This window comes from Mesoplodon mirus (genome assembly GCF_964341445.2).
Source record: "Mesoplodon mirus genome assembly, chromosome: 15".
NCBI lineage: Eukaryota > Metazoa > Chordata > Mammalia > Artiodactyla > Ziphiidae > Mesoplodon > Mesoplodon mirus.
Window position 1 is genome coordinate 86,823,531 of NC_138991.1, and position 23,480 is coordinate 86,847,010.

The 23,480-nt window shown below is 54.0% G+C and overlaps 1 protein-coding gene across 4 annotated transcripts in view; it reads left to right on the forward strand.

The window, feature by feature from the left end:
- The window catches only part of PRKAR1B (protein kinase cAMP-dependent type I regulatory subunit beta), a 101,775-nt gene that overhangs the window by 3,746 nt on the left and 74,549 nt on the right, over window positions 1-23,480 (forward strand). For 2 of the 4 annotated variants that reach the window (XM_082644291.1, XM_082644294.1), the window contains exons 1-2: window positions 8,899-9,045; window positions 9,746-9,942. In XM_082644291.1, coding sequence (XP_082500417.1) covers window positions 9,766-9,942 — 177 coding nt within the window. In that variant the 5' untranslated portion in view covers window positions 8,899-9,045; window positions 9,746-9,765. Of the gene's footprint in view, window positions 1-8,764; window positions 8,791-8,898; window positions 9,046-9,745; window positions 9,943-23,480 lie in introns of those variants that run through there. The other 2 variants (XM_082644292.1, XM_082644293.1) reach the window with 2 other exon arrangements.

Here is a 23,480-nt window from a genome sequence, read left to right on the forward strand (position 1 = left end):
AAGGGTATTCAAGTATCCCACAATATGGCACGAGGAAACAAACACATAAGAAAATGGCAAACTTAACCTCTAATTATCAATAGTTCAAATGTAAAGGGGCCAAACACACCAGTTAGAAGACAGATTTGCAGAGGGAATAAAAAACCACGACTCAACTATATGTCATTTACCATATGCTAAAACTCACTTCAAACGTAATGATGTGGGTAGGTTGAAAGAAAAAGGAAAAAGATATCATGTAAACAATTTCCCTTCAGAGTGAGGGAAATTTCTACAGAAAAAGAGGTCCATTGTATAAGAATAAAAGGATCAGTCTACCAGGTAGATACATAGCAATCGCAAATGTTTATGACCCAAACAACAGACCTTCAAGATACATGAAGCAAACACTGGCAGAGCTGAAAGGAGAGAGACCAATCCCCAGTTACAGGTGAGGACCTCGGCACCCACTCTCCACAACTGCTTTAACTACTAGACATTCCACAAGGACACAGAACACCATCAACCAAAGGGATCAGTGGACATTTACAGACCCTCCACCCAACAGAGCAGGATGCCCGTTATTCACAGGTGCCCAGGGACGTGCCAGGATAGACTGTATCCATAAAACAGACCTCAGCAAATGTAAAAGAAGGGAAGTCACAGAGAGCATGTTCTCTGACAAAAAATGGAATCAAACTAAAAATCAGTAACAGAAAGACAATCTTCAAACATGGAAATTAACTTGGTTCTACTCAGAAATAAAGAGGAAGGAACTATTGATACATGCAAGAACTTGGATGCATCTCTAGGGGATTTTGCTGAGTAAAAGAAGACAATCAACAATACCGATAGTGTGATTCCATGTGTATAACATGCATGAGATAACATAATTACAGAGATGGGGGACACATGAGTGGTCTCCAGGGGTTAGGGATGGGGCTGGGTGTGACTACACGGGTGGCAGAAGGAGCCTTGTATAGTGATGACGCTGGAGTGTCCTGACTGTGGTGGTGGCTACATGAGTACTTAGGGGGGATCCGACCTCTTGTCCCATCCCCAGACATTCTTCCAGACTGAATAGAATAAACAGGGGCAGTAGAACAGGGGGACCAAGGAGAGAAAAGTCTTTATCTGAGCAACATGAAACAGGAGCAAGAAGCTACATAAACGAAGCTGCGTAAAAGGTGGATGATGGAAGCAGAAATGCTAATTTCTGGTTAGTAGACGTCCTAGGAAAAGGGATAATCAAAATGGGGCAGAGAAGTCAAAAGGATAACCGAGACAAATTTGCCAGAGTTAAAAGTGAAAGACCTTCAGATTGAAGGAACTACACAGCACCAGCGAGGCACACGTATTGACATGTTGTGAAATTTAGGAATACCAAAGAAAAACAGGAGTTTGTAGGAGACTGCCAGAGAGAGAACAGGGTGCCTTCAAAGGGACAAGAGTCAAATTGATGTCAGATGTTTTTCTTTAGTTCCACAAATACTTTTGTAATTGCTTCCAGTGGCCCGTTTAGGGTAAAAAAAAAAAAAAAAAAAAAAAAAGTTGATTTGTTTTTCCCCAACAGGAAAATATACGGACAAATCTGAACACAGTAAAGGAAAGGGAATGATGAAGGTTAGAACAGAAATTAATGAAACAGTAAAATGAACATACATACAACAGAGATTATTAAAACCAAGAGTTTATTCTTTTTAAGGGCTAATAAAATTGATAACCCGCCTGTCAGGACTGACAAAGAAAAAAAACGTTCAAAAGCACGAATACCAACATGAGGATAAAAGAGTTTATCATGAAAGGTTCTAAACATTAAAAAGATACTAAAGTAATAATACTTTATGCCAAAAAAAATATGAAATAGAGGAAATCCTAGGAAAACATAATTTACCAAAACCTCCACTAGAAGAAATAGAAACTCAGAATAGCCTACTACCTATTAAAGAAGTTGAATTTATCATTTCAAAGCTTCCCACAATAAAGGCTATAATCACAGATGGCTTTACCAGCAAACACTTCAGAACACTTAATAAGGAAATAACTCCAACCGCCAAATTGTGTTCTAAAGTGCCTGTACCATTTTGCATTCCCAGACAGTAATGAATGAGAGTTGACTGTTGCTTCACATCCTTGCCAGCAATTGGTATTGTCAGGTTTTTTTGAATGTTAGCTATTCTAGTGGGTCTGTAGCGGCATCTTGTTTTATTTGCAATTCCTTGTGGCGTATGATGTTGTGAATCTTTTCATATCCTTGTTTTCCATTTTCTATCTTATTTAGTGAGATGTATGTTCAGATCTTTTGTCCATTTTTAATTGTATTTATTGTTGAGTTTTAAGATTTATATATTTTGATACGTCTTACCAGATATATGTTTTACTATTTTCTCTCACTCGGTGGCTTTTCATTTTCTTAACAGCAATTGGCAGAGCAGAAGTTTTAAATTTTAATAAAATTCAACTTAGTTTTTTTTTTTTTAAAAAAAGGAAATAACTCCAATCTGAAAATAGGAAGAAAGAACATCTCCCAACTCATTTTGTGGAGCCGGTGTCACAACCTTGATCCCAAAAAGTGAGAGGGAAATTACGGAAAGGAATATTAGAGATCAACTTTTTTCAACACAGATGCAAAAATCCTAAACAAAATCTTAATAAATTAAATCTGGAAATAGGCACTTTAGAACGGATAATACATTGAGACCAGATTGAGTTTATTCCAGGAATGCAAGTTAATTTTTTAACATTAAAAATTAATGTGATTTACCACATTAAAAAAAAAATAAATTTATTTATTTATCTTTGGCTGAATTGGGTGTTTGTTGTGTGGCGAGCGGGGGCTACTCTTCATTGTGGTGCACGGGCTTCTCACTGTGATGGCTTCTCTTGTTGCAGAGCACGGGCTCTAGGTGCACAGGCTTCAGTAGTTGTGGCTCGTGGGCTTCAGTAGTGGCTCGTGGGCTCTAGAGCACAGGCTCAGTAGTTGTGGCACACAGGCTTAGTTGCTCTCTGGCGTGTGGGATCTTCCAAGACCAGGGATTGAACCCGTGTCCCCTGCATTGGCAGGCGGATTCTTAACCACTGCGCCACCAGGGAAGTCCAACCACATTTTTAAAAAAGGAGAAAAATTGTGTGATCATCTCAGTAGTTGCAGATAAAGCATTTGATGAAATTTGACGCCCATTTGTCATTTAAAATCTTAGCAAGTTACGACTAGAAGGGAGGTTCTCTAAGGCATGTCTGCCAAAATCCCACAGCCAGAAAACATGTTCAGTGTAGTTGTTTCCACAGTAGCCCATTTTCCCCCAGCTCTGCACACATGGCCAGTCCTCTCCCAGTAAAGTGGAGCCCCAGCTGGCCTGTAACTCGCTGTGGCCGTCAGAGTGTGGCGGAGGAGGGCCCAGCTGCTTGTGCCTGTTGTGAAGGTCTGGCCACCACCTCACCTGTTAGGATGGTTCTTATAAAAAACAAGCAGAAACGGACAGACATTTGGGAGGATGTGGAGGAATTAGGACCCTTGAGCCCCGCTGGCGGGAATGTAAAATAGTGCAGCCACCGTGGAAACAGTGTGGTGGTTCCTGAAAAAATTAAACAGGATTAGCAAGTGATCTGGCAATTCCCCATCGGGATGTATGGGTGAAAGAAGGGGAAGCAAGGACTCGGGTTTGACACCCTCGTTCGCAGCAGCATATTCACAGCAGCTGAAAGGCGGAAGCACCCCACCCGCCCGCAATGGGCGGGTGGATACACAGTACACGAGGCATACATCTGACTCTCAGCCTTAAACAGGAATGCGGAGCTGACACCTGCTACCGTGTGGGTGAACCTCGACCACGTCAAGCACAGTGAGAGAAGCCAGCCACGAAAGGCCACGCGTTGTGTGATCCCGTGTCCGTGAGGCACCTGGCTCCGTGGCCTGGGTCGGGAATTCTAGTTGCTAGAGGCTGTTCCGAGGTCAGGTTTGGGGCAGGTGGATGGTGGAGTAAGAGGGAAAAAGCAAAGCTCCTCTGTCCTTTCCCGGCCCGCCTCCCGCCTCAGCCTCACCAGAGGAAGGGAAAGGCTTTAACCTTAAAGTCAGGCTGGAGTTATGATCATTTCATAGCTCTGGACACTTACAATGACTGAGTTGACCCTGGGTTTATATCTTAACATGACAGTAGAACTTTGAAATTCTCTACGTTTGAGCCAAAATGTATAGGCAGGAGAAGAGAAGGAAACTCCTTCTCCGAATAGATTTTAAAGACCCAGCCAAGGTAGGAAAAAGCAACTTCAGGTCTGTTCCAGGACCCCCTCGTTCAGTGTCCTGGTTACAAACGTTGTGAAGTGTGTCGTTTCACCAGCATAATAAACTGATGTAAGCAGACGCGCTTGGTTGGTCCATTCATTCGCTATCTCCTCCGGCCGGTTCTCATGGGGTGCTCGGGGTCCCCGGCATCCGCAGCAGCTCCTCCTCCTCACAGAGCCTGTGCTCGGTGCTCGGTGCTCGGGGGTGGGGGGACAGTCAGTCGAAGGACGTCCTGAGCAGGTGCCGGGAGGAACAGAGGGCAGGATGCCTGAGGACAACAGGGATGGGGGAAGACACTCGTCAGGCACAGGCAAAAGCATGGTGGGGCCCTGGGGACGGGCGGCCCTTGCTGCCTGAGGTTGTCACCAGCTTTGTTTTCTGCAGAGGTTGGGGGAGTCACCATAAACTCAGGACCTTACGCCCCCTGATTACCTCAGCGTCTGTGGGTCAGGAGCCCGGGCAGGGCTCAGCTGTGTCCCCTGAAGGTGGCCCCGGGCCCACCCAGAGGGCTGGGTCCTCTGCTGGGAGTGCCTTGGACGCGCCTGGGGGCCACCCGCCACACCCCCGAACCATCCCCGGGAGCAGCGTGTGGATTAGATGCCTCGGACGCGCCTGGGGGCCACCCGCCACACCCCCGAACCATCCCCGGGAGCAGCGTGTGGATTAGATGCCTCGGACGCGCCTGGGGGCCACCCGCCGCACCCCCGAACCATCCCCGGGAGCAGCGTGTGGATTAGATGCCTCGGACGCGCCTGGGGGCCACCCGCCGCACCCCCGAACCATCCCCGGGAGCAGCGTGTGGATTAGAGGCACCGACTGCTTCCTGCCGCCTCTCCGGGGCCTGCGGCCCTGCCCCAGGCCGTGTCCCTCCCCTTCACCCCGCTCTGGGCCCCCTGCTCTCCCGGCTCCGCCATGCGGGACGTGGCTGGAAGAGCTGTAGTTGGCGGCGTTCGTGGCCACGGGCCTTGGCTCCCCCATGCGGGACGTAGCTGGAAGAGCTGTGGTTGGCGGCGCTCGTGGCCACGGCCTTGGCTCCGCCATGCGGGACGTGGCTGGAAGAGCTGTGGTTGGTGGTGCTCGTGGCCACGGCCTTGGCTCCGCCATGCGGGACGTGGCTGGAAGAGCTGTAGTTGGCGGCGTTCGTGGCCACGGGCCTTGGCTCCACCATGCGGGACGTGGCTGGAAGAGCTGTGGTTGGTGGCGTTCGTGGCCACGGCCTTGGCTCCACCATGCGGGACGTGGCTGGAAGAGCTGTCGTTGGCGGCACTCGTGGCCACAGCCTTGGCTCCGCCATGCGGGACGTGGCTGGAGGAGCTGTAGTTGGCAGCGTTCGTGGCCACGGGCCTTGGCTCCGCCATGCGGGACGTGGCTGGAAGAGCTGTGGTTGGCGGTGCTCGTGGTCATGGCCTTGGCTCCACCATGCGGGACGTGGCTGGAAGAGCTGTGGTTGGCGGCGTTCGTGGCCACGGCCTTGGCTCCGCCATGCGGGACGTGGCTGGAAGAGCTGTGGTTGGTGGTGCTCGTGGCCACGGCCTTGGCTCCGCCATGCGGGACGTGGCTGGAGGAGCTGTAGTTGGCGGCGTTCGTGGCCACGGGCCTTGGCTCCGCCATGCGGGACGTGGCTGGAAGAGCTGTGGTTGGCGGCGTTCGTGGCCACGGGCCTGACCGTGTGCCTCCTGCTCTGCTCCCACCCCTGGTCCCTTCAGTTCCTGTCAGCTGGGGTGAGAGCCACACCCACCTCGAGGGGGTGGGGGAGGTTCGATGGCTCTTCCAGGTAAAGCCCCTGGCCCGGCCCCACGGCCCCACGCTGGTCAGGTGGCAGGGCCCACGTCGGCACCGGGCGGGCGGGTGAGAACCCTCCTTTCCTCACCCCCAGCGGATATCTGTCCCCTTGCCCTGCAGAGTCTAAACGACAGGACACGGCATCCGTGCTCCCTGGGGCTCTCGGCACAGTGGCGGGGGGATGGGGGGGGGACGGAAGTTCAGCAAATGGCCTCTGGCACACTTAGAATAGAGCTGCAGCTGCAGGGAGCCCTGGGCGGCACCCCAGGGCCCAACCTGGCCCTCAGGTGTGGGAGCCACAGGGAGGGTTCCCCGCAGAAGCAACGTCCCCGTTGAGTCTTGCTGGGTGAACTGGACTTGGCAGAGCCAGGAGTTTGGGGCGGGGGAGAGGGGTGGTTGGAAAATAATGTGGCTTTGAAGTTGGACCTTTGCAAGACTTGGTGATTCGGGTTCCAGGGACGAGGTGAGGACCTCGGGGCTGGGGCACGTGAAGCCCTTCTGCTGGCTGTGCTGGGGTGGGTCCTTCGCTGTGGGTGGAGGGGACACATGGACCAGCACGACCTGCTGGGACTTCTGAATGATGACATGATCACCACTGAATGTTTTCAGGACACCCAGTAAACCGGGACTTGTCACCAACCAGCGGTGGTAACATCGACCCAGCTGTGTATGGCATCACTGGTCCACACAGTTTCCTGTCCCTGCTCCGTGAGGGGGATGCCTGCCGTCCTCATGTAAGGCCACTGGCCGCCGATGGTCTAGTCAGCTTCCCTGATGGACCCTGTGCTTTGCTGCCCCCCATCACGGAGGGAGAGGGCTGGGGGGATCGTGTCGTTCAGGGTGGAGCCACTTGGATCAGCTGCAAACAACCGCTGTGCCATCAATGCAGACATTTACTTGTTAACACAGCCTGGCCCAGACACAGGGCGAGGCCAGGCTTGCTCGAGGGTCCCTGGCTCCCCTCCTTGAAGCAGTGAGTGAGCTGGATGTGTTGGAAGCATTTCCCTTCCACTCAGGCGACGCAGGGGGCAGGGGCACCGGAGAGATGGGGGGGGCTTGTCTGCAGGCTGGGCCACGGGTGGGGGACCTGGCCCCGGACTACTCCTTGAGGAAGGTGGGGAGGGAGTTCTTCGGGAGAGCCTGCTTGTAGCCCCCGAATGGCAGGGCCTCTGAAGTAGCTACCCAAGTGGCCTGGAAGGGTCTGCAGGGGACAGGCTGGTGGGAGCTGCCACCACGGTGGTGTGAGGATGGGGCTCGTCCAGCCACAGCTGAGAGAGGCGGAGGAACCAAGTTTCTGGTGGGCTTGGTGCACCCAGCCGACCGCCAGGCCCTGAACCTGGAGAGGTCCTTGTCTTGCAAGACGTGGTCCAGGGGGCTCCCTGCCAGGATGAGGCTATGTGTGTGGAGGGGGGGCTCGGGGTTAGAAGGCCATCCTCGGAGAGGGTCTCCCGCTCCCACAGAACCATGCAGGGGGAAGGTCCCTGCAGAGATCCCTGGAGCACCCCAGGAGAGTCCGAGAACAAAAGCCAGCCCTGGAGCATATGCCCCCGCCCAAGTCCGTCAAGTGAAACCTGGCCCTGATTTTTTGTCATCCTCTTCACCAGGCCACCCTGAGGAGCCAGGAGTAACTGGGGAGGGGGAGGAGGGGCGGCAAGCGGGGAGAGGAGGTCTGAGCAATCGGGCAGGCGGAGTGGAGAAACAGCCAATGGCTTAAATTAGTTGTGGAATAACGTTTTGATGCAGTTGAGACTGGACTTCAGTTCCCGAAAATGACTCTTGCAATAAGCGTGATGGGACAGGTGTGACTGTACCTGAGGTGGGGATGGGCCAGGAGGCACGCCGAGGGCAGGGATGAAGCGGCAGGAAGGAGCTCCTAGTCTGACCACCTGAGCACATCCTCGTCCTTTCTCTTCAAGCCGTCAGGAAGAAGCTGGGTCAGCCTCAGCCCTGCTGGGGTGCGTGCGGGGCAGCCGGCCACCCTGCAATGTGTTTTTGTGGACGGGGCAGTATGGGTGGGAGAGCAGAGGTCTTTCCCTTTGAAGGCCTGAGATCCCTACCCCATCTCCTGGTATTCAGACCGCTCCAGGTAAAGCGTTGGGGCCCCCCAACTGCCCGAGATGACGTTTCCACCACCACCCTGGCAGAATGGGAGCAAAACATGACTTTAGGCAACAGGAAAATAAGGGTGATTCCCTTTCCTGCAGGCCTGGGCTGGTGGATTAGGGGCTGTGCTGGCCTCTGACCTCCTGGAAGCCCATGGGTGGTGAGAAGAATTTAGGATGACCCTGTGATTTCCCCCTGGGGCATCTGGGTGAAGCTGGTGCCCTTAACCAAGAAAAGGAGTAGCCTAGACCTGCCTGGCCAACAATGCAGGTCCTGTGACATGTAGATGTGACACCCCAGGTGTGAAGGTGGGGGAAGCCATCACCCCCAAGGCAGCAGGTGGCTGCCACCAGCCAGGGCGGACAATCTGGGCAATCGCGGGGTCTCCAGTGGAGGGGGTGGAGGTGTGAGGAGGGAGCCTGGGGGGCGGTAGTAGTGGTCCTGGCCCAGCTGCACAGTTTCACATGGATCTGTGGGTCTGTCTGTGCAGCGTGAGGCCTGTCAGCCTGAATGCCGTGGGGGCGGGGGAGGGGCGGGGGGGGGTGGAGGAAGGGAATAGGAGGAGAAAGAGAGGGAGGAGGGGGAAAGAGGGAGGGGGACGGGGTAGGCTGCCGGTGAGAGGAAATCTAGCGGGGAGGGGAGAGGTGGGTCCTGGGGATGTGGGAGATAGACGGGGTGGGGGGCGGGAGTGAGATGGGGCGGGGAGGGGGCAAGCGGGGAGTCGGGGGAGGCCGGGAGCGCGGTCGGCGGGAAGGGGGCGGCGGGGCTGGGGGTGGACCGGCGCGGCGCGGGGGCGGGCGGAGGGCGGCGCAGCTGCAGTGCGGGACCCGCTCGCCCGCCGTCCCCGCGCCCGCGCGTCCCCGCGCAGCCGCCTCTGGCCTCCGGTGCCGCGCATCCAGGTACGCGGGGCTGGGGAGGGGTCTGTTCCGGAAACCCCCGCCGGCCGGGAGGCCCCAGGAAGTTTCGGGGAGCCACCGCCCCCTTGGCCGGTCCGGGGCCGAAAGCCGTGATCGGGGGGCTGGGGGGGCCGGGGTCGCCGGGCTGCGTGCGCGGCGCTGGCGGGCTGGCCGGGTTCCGGGCCGTCACTGTGACCTGGCCGAGCGCGGGCCGAACGCGCGGCCCTGCCATTGTTCGCCGGGTTCATCTTCCCAGGAGGCCCGTCCGCGGGGCTTCGTTTGTTTTCGTTTCCCTTTCTTTTCCTGTAAGAGCTCCCCCCGTCCCCCCGCCATCTCCTCGGGAGCTCGCGGAGGGCGCTCCAGGCACACACTGTCCTCCAAAGGGGGAGGGATGGACGCAAGTGAGACCCCATAACCGCCTGGGCTGCACACGCAGGGCCCCGCTTCTCCGTCGTCAGGTTTCTCAGCCGCGCCCGCCCGGAACCTGCCGGACCCCCCCCCCCATCCCCGCGAGCATCTGTTTAGAGTTGAGCTTTGCCCCCCAGGGTGAGGGGGCTTTGACAGCAGCAGAATAAAACGCCTGGCGTGTCACCAGGTCACGTTGGTCACCAGATAAACCTTACGGTGCGTGTAAGACGCGTGTTCACAGGCCGCGGGAGTCCTGCCCCTCCGAGGCCGGCAGGACTCGCGTTTTCCTCCGCAGGAAGCGGGCAGCGGGTCGCCATGGCCTCGCCATCGGCTCAGCAGTTTGAGGAGGACGACGGCCTGAGGAGCTGCGAGCTCTACGTGCAGAAGCACAGCGTCCAGCAGGTGCTCAAGGACTGCATCGTGCAGCTCTGCATCTCCAAGCCCGAGCGCCCCATGAGGTTCCTCCGGGAGCACTTCGAGAAGCTGGAGAAGGTCAGTGGCTCCGGCACCTGGTCCTCCCCCCGCCCACCCCCAAGCCGGTGCAGGTGTATGTGTGTGTGGCTCCGAAGCCCCGTCGGGCCTCCCCTCCGCTACCTGCGTGCTCAGGAGGGGGCGGGGCGCCCGCGGGACGGCCTCCTGCGGCTCTTTGCGGGGAGGTGGGCAGGGAGGACACGGTGGCTTCATTCCCGCCACAGAAATCCTCTCTTCTTCCAGTGGCTCAGGGTCTCAGGAGGCCTCCTGGAAGGCGGTGCGGACGTTTGGGAACTGCTGGCTGTGACTGTAGCTTGTGGGGTCGCTGGCGGTCCCCAGTCGGGGGACTGGTTAGAGATGCCATTGGCACTGGGGTAAAAGGAAACAGTCCTGATAGAGAATGTGGTGGGGCCGTTGGAGGTCAGATTCCCTTGATCTGCGTCTCTGAGCCTCAGCAGACGCTGGCCTGCCCCTCAGACATGTGGGGGGAGCACGTGCCACACCCGCCCCCTCTCTCCTGAGGAGGGAGACGCCCAGCTCACTCCTGTGTGGATGACAGCTCTCACCCCCTTCCTGGTTCATCCTTGGGGCTCGGGGCTAGGAAGCAGCAGGCTGGGGCAGGAGCGGCTTGTGGTCCCGTCCAGCTTTCCCTCCCCTGCCTCACGCTTCCTGCCTTCCTCCTTGGCCTGGCCACCCAGATTTCTCTCTGGGGTGACCTCAGGTTCCTCCTCATGGTCTTTGTATCACGACCTACCTGTCCCTGGGGACTGAACGGGACCCCAGCTGGGGCCCAGGTCTGTTTTAAGCACCTCTGCGTCCCCGAGCTCAGCGGTGTTTTACTTCTGATGGGCACTCCTGTGGACAGAGGTAGCCTTAACGCAAAGAAATGGATTTATTTCTTCCCTTTAAAACAGTCTGTTAAAACACATTTTAAAGTAATACATGCCTTTTAAAGAAAAATTGGAAAGTTCAAAAGTGGAAAGAAGAAGTAGAAATCACCTGGAGTCCTTTCCAGCTGTTCCCCCCCAACCGTGCATTGTGGTTTTGAAACATAGTTGGAATCATGTTACGGATGCAATTTTATATTTTATGTTGTTCATTTGTTATACATTCTTCATGGTCCTCAGTGTAAATGATTGTGTAGTGTGTTGAGAAGATCCAGAAAAGTTTTCTCAATGTTTTCCTCATGATTAGACAGTTGAGTTGTTTCCAGTGTTTTAATATTAAAAATAACACCACCCATTTTTTAATTGGGTTGTTGGTTTTTTTGATATTGAGCTCCATGAGCTGTTTGTATGTTTTGGAGATTAATCCTTTGTCTATTGTTTCATTTGCAAATACTTTCTCCCATTCTGAGGGTTGTCTTTTTATCTTGTTTACGGTTTCCTTTGCTGCGCAAAAGATTTTAAGTTTAATTAGGTCCCATTTGTTTATTTATTTATTTATTTTATTTTCGTTACTCTAGGAGGTGGGTCAGAAAAGATCTTGCTGTGGTTTTAGGTCAAAGAGTGTTTTTCTCTAAGAGTTTGATAGTTTCTGGTCTTACCTTTAGGTCTTTAATCCATTTTGAGTTTATTTTTGTGTATGGTGTTAGGGAGTGTTCTAATTTCATTCTTTTACATGTAGCTGTCCAGTTTTCCCAGCACCATTTATTGAAGAGGCTGTCTTTTCTTCATTGTATGTTCTTGCCTCCTTTGTCGTAAATTAGGTGACCATATGTGAGTGGGTTTAACTCTGAGCTTTCTATCCTGTACCACTGATCTATATTTCTGTTTTTGTGCCAGTACCATACTGTCTTTATTACTGTAGCTTTGTAGTATAGTTTGAAGTCAGGGAGCCTGATTACTCCAGCTCCATTTTTCTTTCTCAAGATTACTTTGGCTATTTGGGATCTTTTGTGTTTCCATACAATTTTTTGTCCTAATTCTGTGAAGAATGCCATTGGTAGCTTAACAGGGATTGCATTGAATCTGTAGATTGCTTTAGGTAGTATAGTGATTTTCACAATATTCTTCCAATCCAAGAACGTGGTATATTTCTCCATCTGTTTAAATAGACATTTCACCAAAGAAGACATACAGATGGCCAAGAGACACATGAAAAGATGCTCAACATCACTAACTAGTAGAGAAATGCAAATCAAAACTGCAATGAGGTACCACCTCACACTGGTCAGAATGGCCGTTATCAAAAAATCTAGAAACAATAAATGCTGGAGAGGGTGTGGTGAAAAGGGGATCCTCCTGCACTGTTGGTGGGAATGTAAATTGGTACAGCCACTATGGAGAACAGTATGGAGGTTCCTTAAAAAACTAAAAATAGACGTACCATATGACCCAGCAATCCAACTACTGGGCATATACCCTGAGAAAACCATAATTCAAAAAGAGTCATGTACCAAAATGTTCACTGCAGCACTATTTACAATAGCCAGGACATGGAAGCAACCTAAATGTCCATTGACAGATGAATGGGTAAAGTAGATGTGACACATATATGCAATGGAATATTACTCAGCCATGAAAAGAAACGAAATTGAGTTATTTGTAGTGAGGTGGATGGACCTAGAGTCTGTCATACAGAGTGAAGTAAGTCAGAGAAAAACAAATACTGTATGCTAACACATATACATGGAATCTAAATAAAATGGTACTGATGAACCTGGTGGCAGGGCAGGAATAAAGATGCAGACGTAGAGAATGGGCTTGAGGACACAGGGTAGGGGGGAAGGGGAAGCTGGGGTGAAGTGAGAGTAGCACTGACATATGTACACGACCAAATGTAAAATAGCTAGTGAGAAGCAGCCGCATAGCACAGGGAGATCAGCTCAAGCTTTGTGACCATAGGGGTGGGATAGGGAGGGTGGGAGGGAGACACAAGAGGGAGGGGACATGGGGATATATGTATGCATATGGCTGATTCACTTTGTTGTACAACAGAAACTAACACAGCTTTGTGAAGCAATTATACCCCAATAAAGATGTATTAAAAAAATAACGCCACAGGGACATATTTGTACATAGATTTATTTTTTGTCTGTATGTAGTAGTGTTTAGTACAGCTTTTCAGAGATGGAATTACTGAAATTCCAGGTGGAATTACCAGGTCACAGAAGTCTTGTTGGTGTCGTCAAGGAGCTCTCCAAACGCAGCATTGATTCAGCCCCACCAGACACTGTGCTTGTAGCCACCCACCCTAGTCAGCTTGGCTGTTGTTTTCTTTTTTCTTTCTTTTTTTTTTTTTGCGGTACACGGGCCTCTCACTGTTGTGGCCTCTCCCGCTGCGAAGCACAGGCTCCGGACACGCAGGCTCAGCGGCCATGGCTCACGGGCCCAACCGCTCCACGGCATGTGGGATCTTCCCAGACCGGGGCACGAACCCGTGTCCCTTGTATCGGCAGGCGGACTCTCAACCACTGCGCCACCAGGGAAGCCCCGGCTGTTTTAATTTAAAAGCCTGTTTTTCAGGGACTCCCCTGGCGGTCCAGTGGTTAAGACTCCACCCTTCCAACGCAGAGGGCGTGGGTTCGATCCCTGGTTGGGGAACTAAGATCTCACATGCTGCGCAGCCAATAAATAAATAAATAAATAAATAAATAAACGAACCTTAAAAAAATAAATAAAAACCCGTTTTTTAGTTGATAGGTGAACATGGCCACGTGGCTTTAATCTTTGGTTACTTTCGAGGTCGCCGTGTAGGGGAGGAGTCCAGTCGCTGGCCTGTGTACGGAGGACAGGGGACTGGAGGGGGGGGTGCTTGTTTCCTGCACCTTTGAAGAGGGAGGGTCAGGTGGGTGACAGTACATCCTCATGTAACTCTACTTGTTCACAGATGACCCCAGCCAGGTGACGTGTCTCACAGGACGGGACTTCTCAGCCGGACCAAGGCAGGGAGCCCATTAGGAGGCCAGAGGCAGGGTCCAGGCCAGACCTGAGCTGAGGCTGCAGAGCGAAACTAGAGCAGAGGGTCTCAGCGGGGGACCTCTTGCCCCCAGGGGACATTTCAGTGGCCAAGATGCTTTTGGTTGTTAGACTTGGCAGGGGTGAGGGTGCTCCTGTCCCCTGGGGGTGGAGTGAGAGGGCCAGGTGGGCCGTTTTCTTTGGGGGGCCTTTCCGGTCTTGCTGGTGGATTGGGGGTGGGGTGAGGAAAGAGACATGGGCCGTGACTCCTCGGGTTTGGTCCGAGGCCTGAAGTCCTGAGCCAAGAAGGGGCCAGTGGGAAGAGACAGAGACACGGTTGGACAGGAAAAATTAAGAGTAAGGCTTCGGATGTGTTTAAATCGTCACAGGGGCTATGAGTTTGGAGCTTGGGGGAGAGGCTGGGGCGAGCGCAGAGGCTGAGGAAGATTCATTGATCGTTCTTGCCTGGAGAGGCAATTTATTACCTGCCTTTGACAGGTGAGGACCGAGGTCTGGAAGAGGTAGGTGACTTGGAAGGCCTAGGCTCCAGGCTTCGGGGCTGATTTGGTGGATTCTGTGAAATCGTGTGCAAGCTTTTATAGGCGGGTGCATTTTACTGGGGAGAACGTCTCCAGTGTTTGCAGAGGGTGTTCACATGGACCTGGGATCCCCAAATGTAAAGTGCCTTAAGGAGTCCTGAAACCCCACGGGGGGGGGGTCTCATTTCCTGCTGCGTCTGCTGAGCGGGGTGACCAGGGAGCTGCTTCGGCCTGGGAGCAGGAAAGGCTCTGGCTTTGGGGCCGGGGTGTGCTGGGTCCCGGGCCCCTCTCTCTGCAGGAGGCTGGCCAGGCTGGAAGCCTGGGGAGGAGCAGTTTTCTCCACTTGTGTCGAGAGCAGGAAGTGTGTGTGTGAGGCCTTGATAAGCACAGAGGCTGCAGCTGCCAGCACAGGTTGGTGGGGATGGCCCAGCTCTCGGGGTGCTGCCTTGGCTGGGGTGTGGCACCCAGTACCCAGGCCTCGGTGAGTGAGCCGGTGAGGAGGTGGCCTTATTCCAGGGTGGAGGCTTGAGGGGGGAAGATAGTCCATACCCGCTGGCCAAACACAGCCTTGGAGCTTCTCCAAGATTCAGTCTTGTGGCGGATCGTGTGATGATAAAGTCATCAATCCCTTTAATAATGGATTTTAAATTGTACAGGAAAGATTACTTTATAAAAATGCACCCACGACCCTGCACCTGTGTACCCACCCTACATTTTTCCGAGGACTTTTCTTGCTCTGCAGGACATGCTTACGTAAGGATGTGGATAATTGTATATACGTGCATTTTTTGTTTGCTTTTTTCTTCTTAATAGCATTTTTTATTGTGGTAAATAGAATTTACCATTTTGGCCTTTTTTTAGTGTGCATTTCAGTGGCATTAAGTGCACCCACGTTGCCTTGCATCTGTATTAGTAGCATTTCTGTGGCCTCTTGTGGCTGTAAAGTTTTCCATGACATGGATGTGTCATCGTTCCATCGTTTTGTGTTTGATGGCTTTCAGTTTTTTTGTTTTTTTCCGCTCCAGAAAACACCTTTATGCCAAGGAAATGATTTAACAAAAACACTGGGTACCTATGCAGGTATTTCAGGAAGGGCCCTGGGGGCCGCGTGTCTGTGTGTTGGCGGCTCTTGAATCTTGTCGCCCATGTGCTCCCCAAGGACCGGGTGAGCTTGTGGCCTTGCGGCCCTGAGCCCCCCGCCCTTTCCCGAGCCCTCGCCGACGCCACTCTGCTCTCTTTTGTGGCCATAGATGCCTCATCCAGCAGGCTTTCCTTCCTGGTGCAGTGGTGGCTTCCCTCTGGTCTGTTGCTCAGACAGCTGGTGACCCAGGCTCACTCTGTGCCTTTACTGAAACGAGCAAGTTACGCTGTGTTTCCCTCGGGGAGAACCCGGCCCGCGGCTTCCATGGAGGTGAATTCTGTCAGGGCCCACGTGGCCCTTCCTGTGGCCCTCCCTGTGGCTGTGGTCTACACCGGGCATCAGATACATCCGGTGACCGTGTGGAGGATCAGCCTGTGTTTCCCTTGGGGAGAACCCGGCCCGCGGCTTCCATGGAGGTGAATTCTGTCAGGGCCCACGTGGCCCTCCCTGTGGCCCTCCCTGTGGCTGTGGTCTACACTGGGCATCAGATACATCCGGTGACCGTGTGGAGGATCAGCCTGTGTTTCCCTTGGGGAGAACCCGGCCCGCGGCTTCCGTGGAGGTGAATTCTGTCAGGGCCCACGTGGCCCTTCCTGTGGCCCTCCCTGTGGCCGTGGTCTACACCGGGCATCAGATACATCCGGTGACCGTGTGGAGGATCAGCCTGTGTTTCCCTTGGGGAGAACCCGGCCCGCGGCTTCCATGGAGGTGAATTCTGTCAGGGCCCACGTGGCCCTTCCTGTGGCCCTCCCTGTGGCCGTGGTCTACACTGGGCATCAGATACATCCGGTGACTGTGTGGAGGATCAGCCTGTGTTTCCCTTGGGGAGAACCCGGCCCGCGGCTTCCGTGGAGGTGAATTCTGTCAGGGCCCACGTGGCCCTTCCTGTGGCCCTCCCTGTGGCCGTGGTCTACACCGGGCATCAGATACATCCGGTGACCGTGTGGAGGATCAGCCTGTGTTTCCCTTGGGGAGAACCCGGCCCGCGGCTTCCATGGAGGTGAATTCTGTCAGGGCCCACGTGGCCCTCCCTGTGGCCCTCCCTGTGGCCGTGGTCTACACCGGGCATCAGATACATCCGGTGACTGTGTGGAGGATCAGCCTGTGTTTCCCTTGGGGAGAACCCGGCCCGCGGCTTCCATGGAGGTGAATTCTGTCAGGGCCCACGTGGCCCTTCCTGTGGCCCTCCCTGTGGCCGTGGTCTACACCGGGCATCAGATACATCCGGTGACTGTGTGGAGGATCAGCCTGTGTTTCCCTTGGGGAGAACCCGGCCCGCGGCTTCCATGGAGGTGAATTCCGTCAGGGCCCACGTGGCCCTTCCTGTGGCCCTCCCTGTGGCCCTCCCTGTGGCCGTGGTCTACACCGGGCATCAGATACATCCGGTGACTGTGTGGAGGATCAGCCTGTGTTTCCCTTGGGGAGAACCCGGCCCGCGGCTTCCATGGAGGTGAATTCCGTCAGGGCCCACGTGGCCCTTCCTGTGGCCCTCCCTGTGGCCGTGGTCTACACCGGGCATCAGATACATCCGGTGACTGTGTGGAGGATCAGCCTGTGTTTCCCTTGGGGAGAACCCGGCCCGCGGCTTCCATGGAGGTGAATTCCGTCAGGGCCCACGTGGCCCTTCCTGTGGCCCTTCCTGTGGCCCTCCCTGTGGCCGTGGTCTACACTGGGCATCAGATACATCCGGTGACTGTGTGGAGGATCAGCCTGTGTTTCCCTTGGGGAGAACCCGGCCCGCGGCTTCCATGGAGGTGAATTCCGTCAGGGCCCACGTGGCCCTTCCTGTGGCCCTCCCTGTGGCCGTGGTCTACACCGGGCATCAGATACATCCGGTGACTGTGTGGAGGATCAGCCTGTGTTTCCCTTGGGGAGAACCCGGCCCGCGGCTTCCGTGGAGGTGAATTCCGTCAGGGCCCACGTGGCCCTTCCTGTGGCCCTTCCTGTAGCCCTCCCTGTGGCCGTGGTCTACACTGGGCATCAGATACATCCGGTGACCGTGTGGAGGATCAGCCTGTGTTTCCCTTGGGGAGAACCCGGCCCGCGGCTTCCATGGAGGTGAATTCCGTCAGGGCCCACGTGGCCCTCCCTGTGGCCCTCCCTGTGGCCGTGGTCTACACTGGGCATCAGATACATCCGGTGACCGTGTGGAGGATCAGCCTGTGTTTCCCTTGGGGAGAACCCGGCCCGCGGCTTCCATGGAGGTGAATTCTGTCAGGGCCCACGTGGCCCTTCCTGTGGCCCTTCCTGTGGCCCTCCCTGTGGCCGTGGTCTACACCGGGCATCAGATACATCCGGTGACCGTGTGGAGGATCAGCGACCAGCACTGCATGTGTCGTTCTGGTGGCAGACAGAAGCGTCCATTGGCGGGACTGGCATTGAAATCCCGAGGGTCTTGGAGGGGCGGTCCATCCTCCCGGCACGTTGATTGCCCAGGTCTTCCGGTGCTGGGGGGCCACCGGGGAAGCCAGGGTGGAGGGGGTGAGTCCACGTTCAGCCCGGGGGCCGACAGAAGGCCGTGCCCTGCGGGTGGCAAGGGTCATCGTGGGGCCGTTTTCGGGGAGCGCGCTCTCTGGACGAAGGCTTGTCCTCGGGGCGATGGGCTTGGTGGCTAACGCGGCGGGGGCAGCTCGGGCCACCCTGGAGCCGTGGAAGGCTGGAGCTGCGGAGACGGTCGCTGGAGCGTTGGGTGGGCCGGAGGCTGGGGCGGGAGGCCGTCTGGAGGTGGCAGGGCGCGGGGACAGTGGTCCAGGCTGTAGTCTGGGTGCGTTTCTGGTGGCTGCCCGTTCTGCAGTGTGGAGAGGCCCCGGGGAGGCTGTGCGAGCGTGGGGACCAGAGGCGTGTGCGAAGTCTCTGTGCCTCCCTGTGATGTTTGCTGCGAACCTGTAACTACTTAGGGAAACCAGGTCTTTAAAATTAAGAAGGAAAAGAAAGCGGGTGCCCCCAAACCTTTGGCCCCGATGGTTTCTTCCCTGGTCGTTGCCATGTCTGCTTCACTGAGGGGGGGGCGGGTGTCGGGGAGGCCGAGTGGGTGGGGCGCTGGGAAGGTGGAATGAGGAGGGTTTGCAGAGCAGCTGGGGTGCGGGGGCTGGGGTCCCCAGGGTTCTGAGTGCGGGTGGGAGGGTCCTGGGCGCTCTTAGACCGGGCAGCCGGTGCCAAGGTCTGCTGGAGGGCGGTGGAGGCAGCGAGCTTTGCGGGAGGCTGAGGCTTGGGGGTGCAGGGGTGGTTGGAGACACTGGTGGCCGGGGTCCTCCCCAGGCCCAGACGGGCCTCAGAGCACCAAGCAGCGCTTCGAGAGAAGGACAGCCAACACTGATACGCTACTATTGACTAAAGTCCACGGCACCCCTGAGGGTTCGCTCCTGGTGTACAGTCTGTGGGTTTGGACAAACCTATGACATGTTTCCGTCATCATAGCGTCATGCAGAGTAGCCACTGCCCTAAAAATCCCCTTTGCTCCACCTGTCCGCCCCTCCCCCCACAGCCCCCGGCAACCCCTGATCCTTTCACTGTCTCCATAGTTTCTCCTTTTCCAGCTACAGCGTCAGACTGGCTTCTTTCACTTAGTGATACATACTTAAGCTTCCTCCAAGTCTTCTCATGACTTAATATCAGCTCATTTATTTATTTATTTTATCTTTTATTTTTTTGCGGTACGCGGGCCTCTCGCTCTTGTGGCCTCTCCCGTTGCGGAGCACAGGCTCCGGACGCTCAGGCCCAGCGGGCATGGCTCACGGGCCCAGCCACTCCGCGGCATGTGGGATCCTCCCGGACCGGGGCACGAACCCGTGTCCCCTGCATCGGCAGGCGGACTCTCAACCACTGCGCCACCAGGGAAGCTCCTAGCTCATTTATTTTTATTGCTGAATAATATTCCACTGTCTGGATGGACCCCAGTTTACTTATCGATCACCTGCTGAGCGACATCTTGGTAGTTTCCAAGCTTTAGCAATTGTGAATAAAGCTGCTGTACAGGTCCGTGTGTAGGTTTTTATGTGATGTAAGTTTTAACTCATTTTGATAAATACCAGGAGTGCAATTGCTGGGTTGCATGAAGACAGACACCAGATTGTCTTCCAGAGTGGCTGCACCAGGAGTTCCCTGGTCGTCCAGAGGTCCGGACTCCACGGTGTCCCTGCCGAGGGCCCGGGTTCGGTCCTTTGTCGGGGAACTCGGATCCCACGAGCCGTGTGGCGTGGCAAAAAAGCAAGACAAAATAAGACAAAAGCACACAAACAAAAAAAAACAAAGCGGCGGTGCCATTCTGCATCCCCACCAGCCACGGATGAGGGTTCCTGCCGCTCCACACCCTCGCCAGCCTTTGGTGTCGTCACCCTCTGGATTTTGGCTGTCCCAATAGGTGTGTAGTGGTGTCTCATTGCTGTTTTAATTCATGTTTCCCTGAAGACATATGAGGTGGAGCATCTTTCCTGTGCTTCTTTGCCATCTGGGAATCTTCCTTGGTGAGGTGTCCAGATCTTTTGCCTGTTTTCCAATGGGGTTGTTTTCTTATTGTTGAGTTTTAAGAGCTTTTTGTACAGTTTGCATACAAGTCCTTTTTCAGACATATGTGTTTCGCAAATATTCTCTCCCAGTTCGTGGCTTTTCTTTTCATTCTCTTGACTATATATAATTTTTTTTTGTTTTGTTTTTTGGCCGCGCCGTGCAGCTTGCAGGATCTTAGTCCCCCGACCAGGGATTAACCCAGGCCCTGGCAGTGAAAGCCCAGAGTCCCAACCACTGGACCACCAGGGAATTCCCTGACTGTATATAATTTTGAATCCTGCTTTTTAGTGCTTTAAACCAAACTTTATATGATTACTAAATATATTAAAAGTATGATTTAGTGGTGCAGCATATCCTGTTACATAGATGTCTCTAACTTGATGTAAGCAATCTCTTATTGTTGCTTGTTGGATTAAAAATTTTTTTTAAGCACTGCAGGGGCCATTCTGGTACACATATCTTTTTGACGCCTCTCATTGTTTCCTTAGGATGTATTTTAAGAAATAGAATTATGAAGCTCAGAAGCATCCACTGATAGTTGTGCCAGTTCTCCCAAAAGGTTTCATTCATTCATTCATTCATTCATTCCACCACTATTTATTGAACACTTGCTCTGTGCCGGACGCTGTTCTGGGTGCTGAGGACGTGGTGGTGAGCTCCCTGGGAAGCACAGCGTTTCCCATCCGAGCTTGTGTGACAGTGGGGCTGCGACTGGGGTGGACACGGCATCTGCCTTGTGTTGATCCGGTTACATCGGAGATCCTGGAAAGGTGTGTGTAAATCAGAGCTTCAGAATTTGAGAATGAAGTACCCAGTGCAACATGTTATTTCAGGGGATCCCAGGATGAGTTTAAGTCTTTTTCTCACTCAGAAACTGAATCCTTTGACTACAACCCAATAAAGTTACAAATTATTAATAAAAAGATAGCCAGAAAAAAAGAAAAAGAGCCAGAAGCCGCTCCATACATTTGGAAATCGATAATGAGCTTTTGCATGGTTTATCAGTTAAAGATTGTCATGATAAAAAATTAGGAAATATTTAGGTTGAGTGACAATAAAAGCATTGCATGTTAAAACATGTGGAATGCAGCAAAATTGGTACTTGCAGGAAAATTTATAACTTCATTAGAAAATAAGATGATAAATTAATGAGCTGTGTGTCTTAGTTTCCTAGGGTGCCATAGTAAATTGTCAAAAAATGGTCAGCTTAAAACAGATATTTACAGTTTTGGAAGTCAGAAGCCCAAAATCAAGGCTTTGGCAGGGGTGGTTGCTTCTGGGGGCTCTGACGGGGGGCGGGGTCCGCCCCAGCCCTCCCCAGCTTCTGGGGGCTGCCCTTGACTGGCAGATGCGTCACCAGACTGCCCCTGTGTTCGTCCCTGTGTGTCTGTCCAAACTTCCTCTTTTTATAAGGACACCCATTATGGATTAGGGCTGCTCTAATCCAGGATGACCTTGTCTTAACTTGATTGTATCTGTGAAGAGTTATTTCCAAATAAAGCCACTCTCTGAGGTTCTGGGTGGACATGAATTTTTGAGGGACACTTTTGCAACCCACTGCCCAGGTGCCACCTGAGAAGCCAGGAATAGAGGAAGAAAGCAAGACAGAAACGAGGAAAAACTATAAGGGTAAAAGCAGAAGTTAATGAAGCAGAAATGGAAGAAATAGCAGACAATAAAATCAGAGTCTGACTCTGAAGAGTTGGATGAAACAAACATTGGAGAGGGCTGCCACGTCATGAAGAGACACACAAACGTAATTTGCCACAGGTTGGGGAGGAGGGGGGCGAGGGGTGAGCTCAGAACTGCCCACGTGCCCTGGTTCAGCTCTTCTCATCTGGGTGGACTCAGGAGGCATCTCCTCCAGGAAGCCCTCTTTGACTTCTCCTTGCTGAGGATGGTCTAAGAGCCTGCCACTGCTGGTGCAGCCCCTTGTACCTGGTCCTTCGGTGGTGCTCACCCGTTGTCTTGCTGTGACCGCCATCTCTGTCCTGTTTGAGCTCTAACAGTAACCTCCTTCATGAAAGAACTATGCCTCTTTCCCTGTTGCATTTTCTGTCTGAGGCCTGGTCTACAGAAGATGCTCAATAAATGATTGAAGCTCTCTGTTTCTCTTCTTGCCTTGCCGCTGGGTGGCTGGGTGCCCTGGACAAGTCCCTTACCCTAGGTATCCCCTACGAGGGACCCCTCACCCTGGGAATCCCCTACGAGGGATGGGGCAGCCGGTGTCCTCGCCCAGCCACGCCGGGAGTGGGGAGCGGAGGGGAGGGATCCCACTGTCCCAGGCATGTGTGCTGTTGTGTGTGGGGGGGTCAGCTCAGTTCTGGAAAGTCTCCCTAGACCCCCCTGCGTGTTGTCTCTTCTCAGACTGGAAGGCTGCATTTCACCCCTCGCGTAGGAAAAACGTGGTCAGAAGGTGATGAAGCACACCATTCATGGCCCAGGGAGCTCTGGGCCCCGAGGGCAGGACGGGGACGGTCCTTGGAGCTGCCTTACGCATTTTGGGTCAGATTCTGGCCGCGGAGCTTTCTGGAAACGCTGTTCCCACACTCTTGTTATGAAGATTCCCTTGGCCTGGATCGCCTGTCCTGACCCCGTGCCCTCTACCATTCGCAGCCAAGACAACTCAGCAGCGTGAAAACAGGAGACAGGAAGGGGGAGCTCTGAGAATTAGAGGTTTTCCTGGAATCTCCCGGGGGGGGAGAGGGATGCCATCCAGAAATGACGGTCTGGCGTGGTCGAGGCAGAGCCTGGGGGCGGTCATCCTACTGCGCCCTGGGGGGCCCTGGCTCCCGGCCCGCCGTGTCCTCTCAAAAGCCCCTGAAGTGGCTTCGTGTTTTGAACCACCTGTATCCTGCCTCATTTGACCCTTTGCTGCCAAAGACGGAAAATCATCTCTGTGCCAGGACAGGGCTGCTTACTGGTCCAAGAAAACAAGGCCTGGGCCACGGCTTTCTTGAAGACAAATGGCTTCTGGTGGCTGCACAGGGAGCGTGGGGTCCTCACCGTGACTGTGGACCCTGGGTCAGCCACTGTCTGTAGGGTCTGTGGGCCATTCCCAAGGCCAGGTCGCTCCGTTATCTCGAAGTCAGTGTGTCCAGAACCCAACTCAACGTCGGCCAGATCAAAACCAAACCAGTACACAGAAAGTGGCAAGGGTGTTGGGGGATGGCACTGCTGCTGGGAGTGGCTGGTGGAGACCGCTGGGGGGTCCTTCACTGAGCTGAGCACAAGCCCCCGTGGGACCCAGCATCCCTGCCCCAGGGGTATCCCTGCCCCAGGGGTATTCATGCTCCAGGGGTAACCCCAAGAATTGAACACAGTACCGAGACGCAAACCTGCACACTCACGTCCACGGCAGCGCTACGCACAGCAGCCAAAGGATGGAGCCAGCCCGTGGCCACCAGCTCACTAATGGATCATCGAGATGTGACACAGCGGAGTACGATTTAGCCACCAAAAGGAGGGATGTGC